The sequence below is a fragment of the Gopherus evgoodei genome, chromosome 20 (assembly GCF_007399415.2).
Source record: "Gopherus evgoodei ecotype Sinaloan lineage chromosome 20, rGopEvg1_v1.p, whole genome shotgun sequence".
NCBI lineage: Eukaryota > Metazoa > Chordata > Testudines > Testudinidae > Gopherus > Gopherus evgoodei.
This window is the reverse complement of record NC_044341.1, coordinates 12,120,268-12,133,057: the sequence shown is the minus strand read 5'-3', so window position 1 is coordinate 12,133,057 and position 12,790 is coordinate 12,120,268. Positions and strand designations below refer to the sequence as shown.

The 12,790-nt window shown below is 51.7% G+C and overlaps 1 protein-coding gene, 1 long non-coding RNA gene and 1 other non-coding gene across 5 annotated transcripts in view; 2 read left to right on the top strand and 1 right to left on the bottom strand.

The window, feature by feature from the left end:
- The first annotated feature begins 92 nt into the window (after positions 1–92).
- On the top strand, positions 93–3,829 carry LOC115637734. Its single transcript, XR_003997341.1, has 3 exons — positions 93–220; positions 657–944; positions 3,304–3,829. It is a non-coding gene; the product is annotated as an uncharacterized LOC115637734 (long non-coding RNA).
- Positions 1,487–1,628, top strand: LOC115637808. The gene has a single exon (XR_003997361.1). It is a non-coding gene; the product is annotated as a U11 spliceosomal RNA (small nuclear RNA).
- A 3,362-nt stretch (positions 3,830–7,191) lies between the features above and the next one.
- LOC115637733 (discoidin, CUB and LCCL domain-containing protein 1-like) overlaps positions 7,192–12,790 on the bottom strand; it is a 65,313-nt gene continuing 59,714 nt past the window's right edge. For 2 of the 3 annotated variants that reach the window (XM_030539285.1, XM_030539288.1), the window contains 2 exons: positions 12,306–12,428; positions 7,192–8,179 (listed from right to left, as the gene is read on the bottom strand). In XM_030539285.1, the coding sequence (XP_030395145.1) occupies positions 7,680–8,179; positions 12,306–12,428 (623 nt within the window). In that variant the 3' untranslated portion in view covers positions 7,192–7,679. The remainder of the gene's footprint in view (positions 8,180–12,305; positions 12,429–12,790) is intronic. The other variant, XM_030539286.1, reaches the window with a different exon arrangement.

Here is a 12,790-nt window from a genome sequence, read left to right as displayed (position 1 = left end):
GCCTCTGCTAGTTGTTGCCTGTCATCGACTGCGCATGCCCATGTCCCCACCCCTCGACCTCTGCGCAAACTCCCCCAGCCGGAGGTGTTTCCATGGCAACGCAACGGGTTCCCCATTTACCCTTGCGCAGCCCCCCGTCCTCTCGGCGCCCCTTGGCGCCCCCACCGTGAATCCCGCTGGGGGTCCGCTCCCCTGGGCCCCGCTGCCGTCCCGCGTGCGGGTAACAGCCACGCGGGGGCGAAGGGGAGTGTGTGTGGGGGGGTCAGTTCTCGGTCCCGCGAGAAAGGGGGGTTCGTTGGGTGTTTAATGAAGGGTTGGACGCAGCCAATGAGATGGCTCAGAATGCGGCGGCCGCTTACACTGCAGGGGCGCTAGAGCCATGTACAGCGCCGAGCACCGGGGGGGGGGGCTAGGTCTGTGAATGCCCCGCCTGGGTGCTACCCTATGACACATTCCTATGGCGCGGTGAATAAGAGCGACTCATTACGAAATGTTAAGCAGAAAAAAGGCGAATTACGGGGCGGGGGGGCAAAGAGGTGTTGGGCAGAGCTGGGCCCGAATTCGGTTTACATTGGGCTGGTGGGGGCCAGAGCTTAGGGCAGCAGCTTATAGCTTGGCTGTGTTCATGTTGTGCTCCACTTGTCTCATCCGTGCAGGTAGCCAACAGACAGCGAAGAAAGGCGCTGGAGAGCTTGAGGGGGGCAAGACGAGAGACAGCTGGCCAAGCGCAAGAGAGATGGGGAGAGGAAGTATGGGGGGGGGAGCCGTGTTAGTCTGTAGCCACAAAAACAACAAGGAGTCCGGTGGCTCCTTAAAGACTAACAGATTTATTTGGGCATAAGCTTTTGTGGGTAAAAAAACCCCCACTTCTTCAGCTGCATGGCGAGAAAGATGCTGGGGGAGAAAGCAAGACACAGGAGCCAGTCACAGAGCCTTGCAGCGAGGTGAGCAGGCTTTATGGGGGGTGGGGGGTATAGCTCACTGGTAACACATTTGCCTGCAGATCAAGTGGTCTCTGGTTCAAACCAGCTGCCTACTTCAAACTGCTACTTTCTGCACCCCCACCCCACCCCACCCCCCCCCGCTCTCTCCCTTGTTAGTTCCTGCCCCTGCACCAGGAGCTGCAGCAGCCTTGCCAGCCTGGGGCTTGGCTGACGATTTTACTTTGTTTGGAAGCTGCTGTGGATTCCACGCCTTCCCCTCACCCTGGCCCCGCCCCTCCTCCCGCCCCGCTCTGCCTGGTCTATGGTGGAATCCCAGCGTGCCATGCGCCTTATTTGCATCTCCTGCCGGCCCGCTATTGTGCGCACATTTGAACGATTTCTGGGTAAAGTACAATAAAGTGAATGAAAAAGCCGCCAAGGGACTAAACGGAGGTGGTTGTGGGATATGACAAATCGCTTTTCTGAAGGGGCCGAGCGGCATCTCGCCCTGACCCACAAAGCGTAGTCACACACTGGGGAGGCGGGGCAGCCTGGTGTTCGTTAAAAAGGGCTTCTGCTGTGTATGGCACATGGAGTGGGGTGGCTGCGGCCTCACCCTGCCTCGTGCGGAATCGACATCAAGAGATTTCGGAAGCACAATTTTTGCTCCTGGGGCAGCTGGTAATCGTTGGTTCCGGCGCCCCGAAGTGCGTGGTTAAAGTCAGAATGAGTTTGGAAAGCTGTGTCGAAGGTTGTGTTCAAATTAGCTGGTTCCGTTTTAAGTGTTTCTGCCTGCCTTGTTTGGGAGTCTTGTAAGTGAGAATGCACAGAGTGTGCAGGGGAAGGGATTTTCTGTACCTTAAACTGTGTTTCCATAAGTCCTTGTAGTTTAAATGGGACTGTTTGCTTCTCTCTAGGGTATGACTAACTGCTCACAGACTGTTGCCCTTCCCACTAAGGGTGTGTGTGTGTGTGTGTGTGAAGTAATACTTGGACTACATTTCTAAATTCCTAGTTCTGAGAATTATTTCTACTCCAAATACAAATATTGTCGTCCCCCTTGCTTTGAAGTCTTTCATAATATCCTGTAGAATTTCATTTGCTTTATGTAATTATTAACTTCCTAGAACAGAATATGTACATTTTCTCTTCCCCTCGCTCTGTTTTTCTGTGTTTGGCCCTGCTGTTTGCTAAATACTTAATGATGCATTATTTATCCCTTTCTGCAGTTAGATTATATTGAAGCATTAATTACGTGGGGAGGGGGGAGAAAGAAGCAAGACACCATTTCTGGGCACTGCATTTCAAGAAAGATGTGGAGAAATTGGAGAGGGTCCAGAGAAGAGCAACAAGAATGATTAAAGGTCTTGAGAACATGACCTATGAAGGAAGGCTGAAAGAATTGGGTTTATTTAGTTTGGAAAAGAGAAGACTGAGAGGGGACATGATAGCAGTTTTCAGGTATCTAAAAGGGTGTCATCAGGAGGAGGGAGAAAACTTGTTCACCTTAGCCTCTAAGGATAAAACAAGAAGCAATGGGCTTAAACTGCAGCAAGGGAGATTTAGGTTGGACATTAGGAAAAAGTTCCTGTCAGGGTAGTTAAACACTGGAATAGATTGTCTAGGGAGGTTGTGGAATCTCCATCTCTGGAGATATTTAAGAGTAGGTTAGATAAATGTCTATCAGGGATGGTCTAGACAGTATTTGGTCCTGCCATGAGGGCAGGGGACTGGACTCGATGACCTCTTGAGGTCCCTTCCAGTCCTAGAGTCTATGAATCTATTTGTATGCTTGCAGTTATTTTAACAGAGGGCCATCTAGCCAAGTTAAATTAAAGTTCCTTTCCCTGCTTGAGTTTAGCCCCCCACACCCACCGCACAAGGGTAAAAATCAGATTTCCCCAAATCTTGCTGCAGTCTGCAAAATATTGTTCCTGAAAGTGATCTTGTGGCTGGCAGTGTTTGAATCAGAGAGAGGGGGTGGATAGGTTGCCGGTGGGTGCTGGGATCATTCCAGATTAATATTGGTTATCAAGAACAGGGGCTTAGCCCACCTCCCAGTGAAGACTAACGCCGACATCATGCTAGGCACAGTACTATGGTTTATTAATGTATTTATTCACTGTCTGTATGTGTGTATGTAGCCAAGTGGACTGAGTTTTGTCATAGATAGATTAGATAAATAAAGGATGTCTGTGAGGATTAGATGGATAGATAGCTAAGGGATGTGTATGGGGCTGGATGAATGGATAGATAGCTAAGGGGAGTGTATGGGGATGGATGATTAGATAGCTAAGGGGGTGTATAGGGATGGATAGATTCTGTGAAGATTTTCTCTTTCAAATATGAGTCTTTAAAATATTAAATGTCTCCCACACAGTTGAAATGGCACAAAGTGCAAATGACAAGGACAAGCACGTGTCTAGTGTGCTGAGGGACTGACTGGATACAGAAACTAGCCCAGCAGAAACATCCTGCTATGAGGAACTGTGCACTGCCTAATGATGCTCCAGGACCCTGTCAATGTGTTCTTGGGAGAGAGGAGTTTATGTTAGAGACGTGCAAACAATTCCCAGGGAATACTGGATTTGCTCTGCTTGTGAAACATTCAGATTGTGAAATTTCCAGGTTACTTGGTTCTCTGATATTGTTCACAAAGTTTTGCCATGGATGTCAATGGGAGTTTTGCCATTCACTTCAATGGAGACAGGATATCACGCCAGCAGTTTTCGGCTAACTTGTTTTTGGTTTTGGCTGAAACAAAACTGAATGTTTTTCCAGTCTTCAACAACCAAAACACTTTTGTTTTTCTGTTTTTTGTTGTTGTTTCCCCTTTGTCCTTCCTTTAACCATCCCTTGTTTCCACTAACAAAGAAAGAAAGAAAGAGCCCCCAAACTGAAAAATAAAAAAGGTTCAGGTTTTTGACAAAAACCTGAAAAATTTTGGCTGAACCAAAAACCTTCATTTTGGTTGAAAACTGATTTTAAAAAAACCCAAACATTTAGACATGTTTTCCTGCTAGTCCAAATAACTTTTATTCCCAGATTTTAGGGGGAAGTGATCACACGATGCCCACAGTAACCCACCTCTGCAGGCCACGAATGCTGATGGCTTTGGGTGGGAGCACTAGGAAGAAAGTCATTGTAGCCAAGTGCATGGATCCTGAAACCCAGCACATTTTGTAGCCAAGAGGGAGGAGCTGTGAAATGGCTGGCTGTTGCCTCCCACCTTTCTGCCCTCCTGGGTGGAAGTATAGGAGGTCTAGTTGTAATACAAAGGTCTGGGCATCAGGAGTTTGTGAGTTCTTGGGATGCAATGTAATCCAGAGGAATGAACAGACAGGAGACAGGAACAACTGAGTTCTATCCCTAGTTCTCTAGTCGCTGAGTGAGTATGGGGAATTCACTTTGCCTCCCTGTGCCTCAGTTTCCCCACATGTAAAACAGGAATAATGATTCCTAGCTTTTGCCTGGAGTGTTGCAAAGATTAAGGAATGAATGCTCATACAGTGTTTTGAACATGTACCGTGCAATGAAAAGGCCATGGATTAATCCCATCTGAACTTCATGGCTAAACCACAGGAACGTCACCTGTGTCTCAGTCAAACACTGTAGCAAGGTAAAAGGCACAAACCTAACTGGACCATTGGGGAGGAGAAGGTTTCCAAATGGAAATACCTAGCTCTGACTGATCCATTCAGATCCGACCTTCCACTAGTGTGAAGCAGCATCACTCCACTGAGCAATGTGGATTTCCGCCAGCCAAGGATATGGCCCATTCATCTTCAAGGGACTGGAGCCGGGCAATTAGGTGAATGGGGCTTTTATTTGGAATCAGTCAGTTGCCCTTTGGGGAGATCCAGATACTGTGACACATGAACCCTCAGGTGAGGCCTCCAGAGCAGCATCACTCAAACCTGGGGAGCTGCAATACTGGCATTTACTTAGTACCCAGTCCAAACCCCACTGTAGTCGGTGGGAGTATTTCTGTTGATTATAATGGGAGCCGGAGCAGCGCCAGTGGCTCTGCCTCTCAAGCGCCAAGCATCACAACGCTGTGGGGAAGATGGCTGTTTCCCACACTGAAAGTAAACGGGCTAGGCAAAGACTTGGGGTTGGTCATGGGGCTTCAAATACCACAAGGGGGCTCCTCCTACGCCGTAGTATTGAACTTGCTAAGAGTCTCACACAGGAGTCTTGCAGAGCCTGGACTTGCTGCATCATTCTGTGCATGTGCGTGAGGAGTGCTGTGCCAGATGGATCTGCAGCAGAAGGCAACTAGACACACACGCCCTGAGATGCTTGGAATCCATGTGCTGAATATTAAAGAACCCCCTAATGGTCCTGGGGCTGCTGCCAAAGCAACAGGGCTTTATCCATGCTGTGAGGTACTGCCAGGAGCTGTGCGTGCCTCTGTGGCAGCATTTCGGAATCAGTGGGGGAGTGCATATAGGAAGGGCTGCACAGCAATCTGTGTATGAGGGTGTGTGCATCTCTGGAGGCATGTACACATGTGGTTCTGTACAGGGTGAGTGCAGACCATGGGTGGAGGAGAATGGCCTAGTGCAGTGGTTCTCAAACTTTGGCAACCCGAGGACCCCGATTTTGATTTAAAAATTTTCAAGGACCCCGAAGCCAGCTTCTAATTTTCCCTGGGCGGGGGGGTACTCAACCCCTGCTCAGCCCCAGGCCCTGCCCCCACTCCACCTCTTCCCCAAGTTCCACCCTCCACACCTCTTCCTGCCCCCACTCCAACTCTGCCCCTCCACTTCCCCGCCTCTTTCTGCCTCCTCCCCCAAGCACGCCCTGTCCTGCTCCACTCCCTCCCTCCCAGCACTCCTGCATGCTGCTGAACAGCTGTTCTGCGGTGTGCAGTTGGCACTGGGAGGGAGGGGAAGGAGTTGATCAGCGGTTGATCAGTACTCTCGCAGACCCCCAGGGGTTTGGACCATGGTCCCCAGTTTGAGAACTGCTGGCCTAGTGGATAGGGCACTGAACTAGGACCCAGGAGACCTGAGTGTTTTTCTTGGCTCTGCTGCTGCTTTGCTGGGTGACTCTGGACAAGTCAATGCCAACTCTGTGCCTCAGTCTCCCCATCTGTAAAATGGGGATAAGGATACTGCCCTCATTTGTAAAGTGCTTTGAGAGCTACTAATGAAAAGCACTATTAGAAGAGCTAGGTGTGATTATTACTATTCATTCTTCTCTCCTTGGGAGCACAGGACCCAGATTTGAGGCTCCATTCCCCATCCACTGGAGGAATTGACAGCCAGAGATGCTGGAAGGATGGGGTCAGCCAAGAATGAGCATTTCTGACAATGCAAAATGGGTCTTTTCCATCCATATGGCTGCTGTTAGAGAAACACAGTTATCGATCAAATTCCCCCTGGGAAACATTACTGTCCCCGAGCAACACCATGGAACTGGACCTGCAGTGGTACTTGCTTAAGAAAAGCACCAAGCTTCCCGTCCTCAGAGCTGTCTTGGCACTGGCGTTACTGTCTAGGATCGCTCTGCAGCTTTGTCCCTTTCCAAGGATCTCAGATGAAGTGCTTGTTGCAGGGGCAGAGGTAGCAAGATCACAGGAAACAGGTGCAATTCTCTAACAGATAGAAATGAGTAGCCACCACCCTTTTCAACCAGTGTCCTCTTATCCCATTACAAGCATTGCCTGCTTGATCAGCAAAGAAGCCAATATAGGAGAGAGCATAGAATTGCGATTCCTCTGCTCTTGATTCCAGCTTCCCCTGACGTGTCCTACCATGCATGTGCAGAATACCTGTCGCTTCATAGCTGATTTAAAAGAGCGACTTAGTTCCAGATCTTCAAAGGTATTTAGGTGCCAAGCACTTACATGTGTGTCTGCAGAAAGATATTTAAGTAATTTCACTCCTTAAAACCGAGAACTGCGCAGGTGAGTAATGTGATTTGCCTGCATAACATCGCTGTTTGCTAGACTGAGCCCCCGGTCAGTGAAGCACAGGTGTAAAAACATAGGTTTTGGGTTTTTAAAAAAACATTTTAAAAGCCCTAATTTATCTGTACATATTTTCCTGAATTTAATTTTATACTTCAAGGAAGAGCAGCCTTTGTTTTGGGATTTAAACACTCCCCACTAGCTTGCGCTGGCAAGGTACCTATCTGCCAGTGACAGGAGACAAACACGAACTGAAAACGACTAGAAACAAAACATGAAACTGACCTGCCTGCTTTCACCACGAAAGGCAGAAGAACAAACAAATCAACAGCCTTGGTTCTGACAAGTTGATGAGGTTTGTAAAATTCCATTCAAGTTTTAATACCAGAGGGAGGCGTTAGAGAGCTCATAGGGCAGCAGGGGGCGCTCTTTCACTTTCTGTATAGTCCATGGCACAGTATAAACGATGGTTATTAAGAAAACAGTAATAGTTACAGGTAAAGGAGATATATGTATATATATTTATATTTATATATGATCATTGAGCCTGACACTGTCCCTGCGAATCCAAAAGAGAGGTGAAGATGATCTGGGGTATCTATTAAGTTCAAGGGAAAAAAACAACTCAAACAAAACAAACTAATCAGGCAGTTAGAAGGATCAGCTTCTTCGACACAGATCAGTGCTATAGACCCCATGGCTATTTCATTTCCCTTTGCTGATGATAGATAGGGCTGGTGCTTCTTGCTCTGTAGGCCCAGAGCAGATTCCCCAGTGCAGCCAGACGCCCTTCTCCAGCTGCCTGGCATGTGTCTGATGTGAATCCCCTTTCCACAGCCTCACAAAGGTTCGTGGTAAATGTGAGCGAGAGGGAAGTCTCGGACCTGTAAGCAGTGCCCTTCTGGGGAGGTGGTGACGTCACCCCACGGGGTGGAAGTCCGCTCAGTCTGGGGCTCTGTGTACACGATGCTGGCTTGGTGGGATCCCTCCCCTCTTGTGCTGTTCGGTGTCTCACCAAGCTGCTGAGCTGGGAAGTCATACTGTGGCAGGATCCCAGGGGACATCAGGGACCCTGCCAGGCCTTGGGTGGTGGGGACTACTTTGACACAGGTGTTCTTCTTGGCAGCAGCTCCTGCGGCCTCCAGGGCCTGCTCCGTGAAGGGGGTGGCGTACTCGGGCTCGGGGGGCAGAGGCTCTGCATACTCATGGTACTTGCCCGGCACGTCATAGTGGTTCACTACCAGCGGGAGCGTGTAGCCTTCGTCCAGGGCGGGTTTGAAGGTGGATGGGGCTGTCTGACTGCTGGGGCTCACCTGGACCACATCGGGCTCAGCGTATTCTGCAAAGGAAAACAGCACAAGCCCTTAGAAAGGCACCTGAGCCCCTGAGCCAGCTGGTCCCATGCAATGGGCACAGATTGGCTAGCCTGAGCCTGGAAAGGATTCCATCACTGGCTTTTTGGGAATGCAGCTGCCAGAGCTGGGGGAGGAGAGGGGCGAGACTTGTTCCGTCAGGCCTCCCCCCACCCCCGCTTCCCCTCTGCTGTGAGGGACCAGGGACCTCTTTCTGCCAGCCCTGGCCAAGCTCCTACCCGGATTGGGAATCATTGCAACTCCCTGTAGCTGATCCACCCTCAGCAAAGCAGCCGATTGCTCTCTCTGCCAGGCTTTCACCAGCTGGTGCAGATGCTGGCAAGATGCCCAGACATCACCAACAGTACACTCAGGGCTCCAGATCCTTGGCCTGCTTCCAGCTGACAGGTTCCTTTGTACGGATGGCACTGTTATCAGCTGCTCAAGTGTCCAGATGTTTGCTGCTGGACTGAGGCCCATTTCCCCTCCCCCTCCAGGCCAGTGCCTTGTTCCTCCATCACAACCTTTGAAGATGGGAAGTCCATGGGCCAAGTGTCTCAGCCCCCCTGTGCAGGGAGGGAAGCAACTCCCTCCCCTGTGATGGTAATTGATGGGCATCTTCCCTCCCTGGTTAGCTTCACATCTGGACAATGGGAAACCCTGCCCTGAACAAATGTCTGGGTAAACAAACCCACCTGCTGAGCCTGGGCTCTCTGAGGAAGAAACGAGCCATTCAGGGGAGGACATCAGCTGGGATAAAACCGGGTTATGCTCCTCCCCCCGCTTCATTTTGGTTGAAAACTGAGAGAATGACACAGCCAGGTAGACAGACGAGAGGAAGAGACTCCCTGATGGGATGTATAAACCCTACTCCAGCAGTGATAGTATTAAAGGGAGCTGGAGAAGCCAATTAGTCCATTGTGACACCCAGAGAGGAGACTGGCAGGTAATTAAGGATTTGATCCAGCTGAGGAGAACCAGGGTGGCTAGTGGCAATAGGACTGAGAGGAGGGTGGCTGTAGAGTCTGGGATTGGCCCTGAATATAGCAAGGGTGACTGTCAGGTCCTTCAGCAACAGATGGGAGAGAAGATGTCTGAGAATCCTGACCTCCAAGAGGAGAGGATCCCAGAAGCAGAGTCTGAGAAATGGCCTGTGGTAGGAGCTGGGCAAGGAAGCAGTAAGGGGCTGATTCCAGCCACTTCCTCTGGGGCTCTGCTCTGGAACCCAGCGGTGAGTGTGGGTCTGGGGTTCCCTATTCTCCTAGCACAGGGGGAGGAAAGCCTCCCTGAGGTAAAGGACACAAGGACTACAGAACCCAGGCTGGGGCTGTTAATCTGATACTGGCCTGTGGGACTCTTTATTGCCGAAGAAGGGGTGAGATCATGAGGGGCCTGGCCAGAGGGCCAGAATCATGAGAAAAGACCCACTGTTGCAGCACCAAACAGCTGATACGGGCTGGGGGGACTGCGGTGAATTTGCAGTAATACTGCCTGGCTGGTGAGTTTGCTTGGACACCCTTCCTCTGCCACCTACCTACCTGCTGCACTTTTATAGCCCCTATGTTAATGTATGTCAGGTAACTATCAAGGCACCAGTGGGGACCCCAAAGAAGCCCCTGACAGAGAGGGGTCCCCCAGCAGAGGCAGGGCAGCTGGTGACAACCCTCTTGGCAGGGCAGAAGGAGGTGTTGAGGAAATGTTCCTGTCTACACCAAGCTGCTGGCACTCTTGGCAGCTGGCATGAGGAAGGGCTGCTGGGACCTGTACTGATGGCTGAGGTAATCCTGAGCTGACCCAGCATGGGGAGGAAGGGGCCAAGGTGGTGGTATAAAGCTGCCCCCCACCCTCCAATCCATACACTGAGCTGAGCTCCAATGCAGGGAGGAACCTAACCCAGAGAGATCTAAGATCTTAACCCACCCCATCGCTGCAGCATGTGGGGCCCAGCTCCTCAGCTGTAACGAGTGCCACAATCCCACTGAAATCAATGGGAGCTAGGCACTATATACCTTGGAGGAGCTGGGCCCAGCCCTGCCTGCAGCTGGGGTTTGCTCCAGGTACAGGTGCCAGGGTAGCAGCACTGGGTGTGATCCCCTCATGTAGAGAGGAAAACCCTCCCTCTGCCTGCTGGGCGGGCGATCAGTGCCAGTGCCTGTCTGCAGGAAGGGCGCGTGCCTATGCAGCGACTCCAATGGCCAGCTGAAATTAGGGCAAATCCACAGGAGAGGCAAGTCCTGGAACATGCAGAGACAGGCAGAGCACTGCACGCACACACAGGCAGGACAACAGAAGGGCAGAGAGACCCGATCAGACGCTGGGAGTGGGGCCTGGGTTACAAACATGTCCTGGATCGGCTTGTGCCAAGGGCTGAGAGGATGCTAGGCCAAGGTTTCCAGGGAGAGAGAGAGAGACAGGAGCTGTTCTTTGCAGCTGCGCTGGGTTGTTTCAATGAGACCTGACCAATGGAGCCTGGCTCAGCCATCTGGCCTGCTCTGGCTCGGGAGCTGCCAGCAGTGACAATGGGAGCTGGAGTCTTTTCAGCACTAGGCTGGATGGAAGTTGGCCCAGAGCACCAGTGGCCATGGCGGGGGAGTGAGTTTAATGGATCTCGGACCAGGCTGCAGCAAGCAGCAGCCCACGCTGGAGAACCCACCACCTCAAATGGCCCCCTTGCTGTTGGGGGTTGGAGGGGAGGGGAGGGCAGGGCTAACTGGCCATGGAGACTGAACTCCATCCTTTCCTGTCCAGCTGGTTCTTCCAGATCAGGGCTGGCAGGGAGATCACGGGGGAGGTGAGAATTGGGGGTAAACAGAGATCTTTGGTCTCCAGGGCTGTCAAGCCCCAGCCCTTCCCCACCAGGGAAGCTGCTGGGAGGGTGGCCACAGAAGCCCTGCATGGCAGTATCATCCGCTTCAGTTCTCTGTCCCCAAGGCTGCCCACTCTCAGCCCATGCCAGGAGAGGCCTCTCTATCCCAGGCAGTGGCTTAGGGCATGCACCCTCCGGGAGATGCGCTATAGAGGTTCCCCCTCACTGGCACAGCAGGCTCCTGCGTCAACGGCAGAGATTTCCCCCTCGCCCCTCCCACCCTCTAGTGAACACAGTTAGCCAGTTCACTGCTGTCTGTGACTCTGGAGTGGGTCTTTCCTGAGCCCTATGGCTGAGCTGGGCTGGCTGGTGCAGGTAGTACCAGCGCCCTCTGTTGGCAGGTGCAGCATTGCATTGTCTGTGCACCCGTCTTTTCTGTTTGCTGGGTCGCAAGTTCCATTCTTGGGTGGTGCACGTGTCTAGGTAGCAGACCATGGAGGCTGGTGATACATGCTAGTGCAGGAGCAGGGCTGGGTCTGGGGGGCGGGCAAGCAATGCAGCTGACTTGGGTGCCAAGTTCCAGGGGGCTCTGTAGCACTTGACTTTTTTTTGTTGCTCTGGAGGTGGGTGTGGGGGATGTTTTCTGCCTTGGTCAGCAAAACACCTAGGGCTGCTCTGCCCAAGAGAATGGGAGTCACACTCGAGTTCTGTTCCTGGCAGCAGGAGGGGGCATTGTCTAGTGGTTAGATTAGGTGGTAACTAGGACTCCTGGGTTCTGTTTTCAGCATGGCCACTGATCTGTTGAGTGACTTTGGCCAAATCACTTCACCTTGCCGGGCCTCAGTTTCCCCAGCTGTAAAGTGGGGATACTGATACCCCTGGGAGGTGAAACTGTTAGCGTTTATAAAGTGCTGAGGGATCCTTGAATAAAAGGTGCCACAGATCGTCAAAGTGGCCTGCCTTGCCCCACGCTTAGGGAGAGGGGTTGGTACATCAGCGCAAACATGTTGGTGCTAATGTGTGGGGGTGAGGGCTCTCCTGGGAATCTTCGTGGGTCTAGTTTGGCCTGATCAGACTGATTCTGGTAAAACAGGTCCCATTTCTGGAGGCTGAGCATTCTTGGACTGTCCAATCATCTCTCAAGGAAACCCTATTGTTCGAGTTATTTGAAAAATGGCGTGGACGATGCCTTGGAGAACGCGCTGCAGGGAACAATCCTGAGCCATGGAGCAGGGGTAAGGGAGGGGTAGGCGATGCTCTCTGTGAGTGGCCCCCATGCTCGAATGGAACACCCAGCTCCCCGTTACCTGGCGAATGAGCGCCCCTGAGCTCGACCGGGGTCCCAGCCATAGGGAATGAGGTCAGTTCAGAGCTGGCCGGTTGCAGGCTCTCGCTGGCGCACACCTGGCTAGATTCCAATTTTGGGTATCCTAAGGAGAGAGGTGGAACCCCCCCAAGCCTCTATTAGTCGGGTGGCTTTTCTTGTCTTCCCTAAGGCTGGGCCCATGCACGGCGCAGCTGCAGCTTTAGGGCTGGCAAGCAGGGAAACAGACTGCAGAGGAGTTCTGGTAGTTGGGTGGCCCAGAAAACTAGTGGGTGCAAAATTAGAGGCTGCTTCTCAAACCAGGCCATAGAAGATCAAAAGGGGGTCAGCAAAGTACCTGGAGGCAGGATAGGCCTGGGTGTCAGGACTCCTGGATTCTATACGCTAACTTGGTTTAATACCAATACCTTGCCCTTACAGGGCACTTTCCAGCAGTAGCAATCGAAGGGCCATACACAAAGGAGCCCA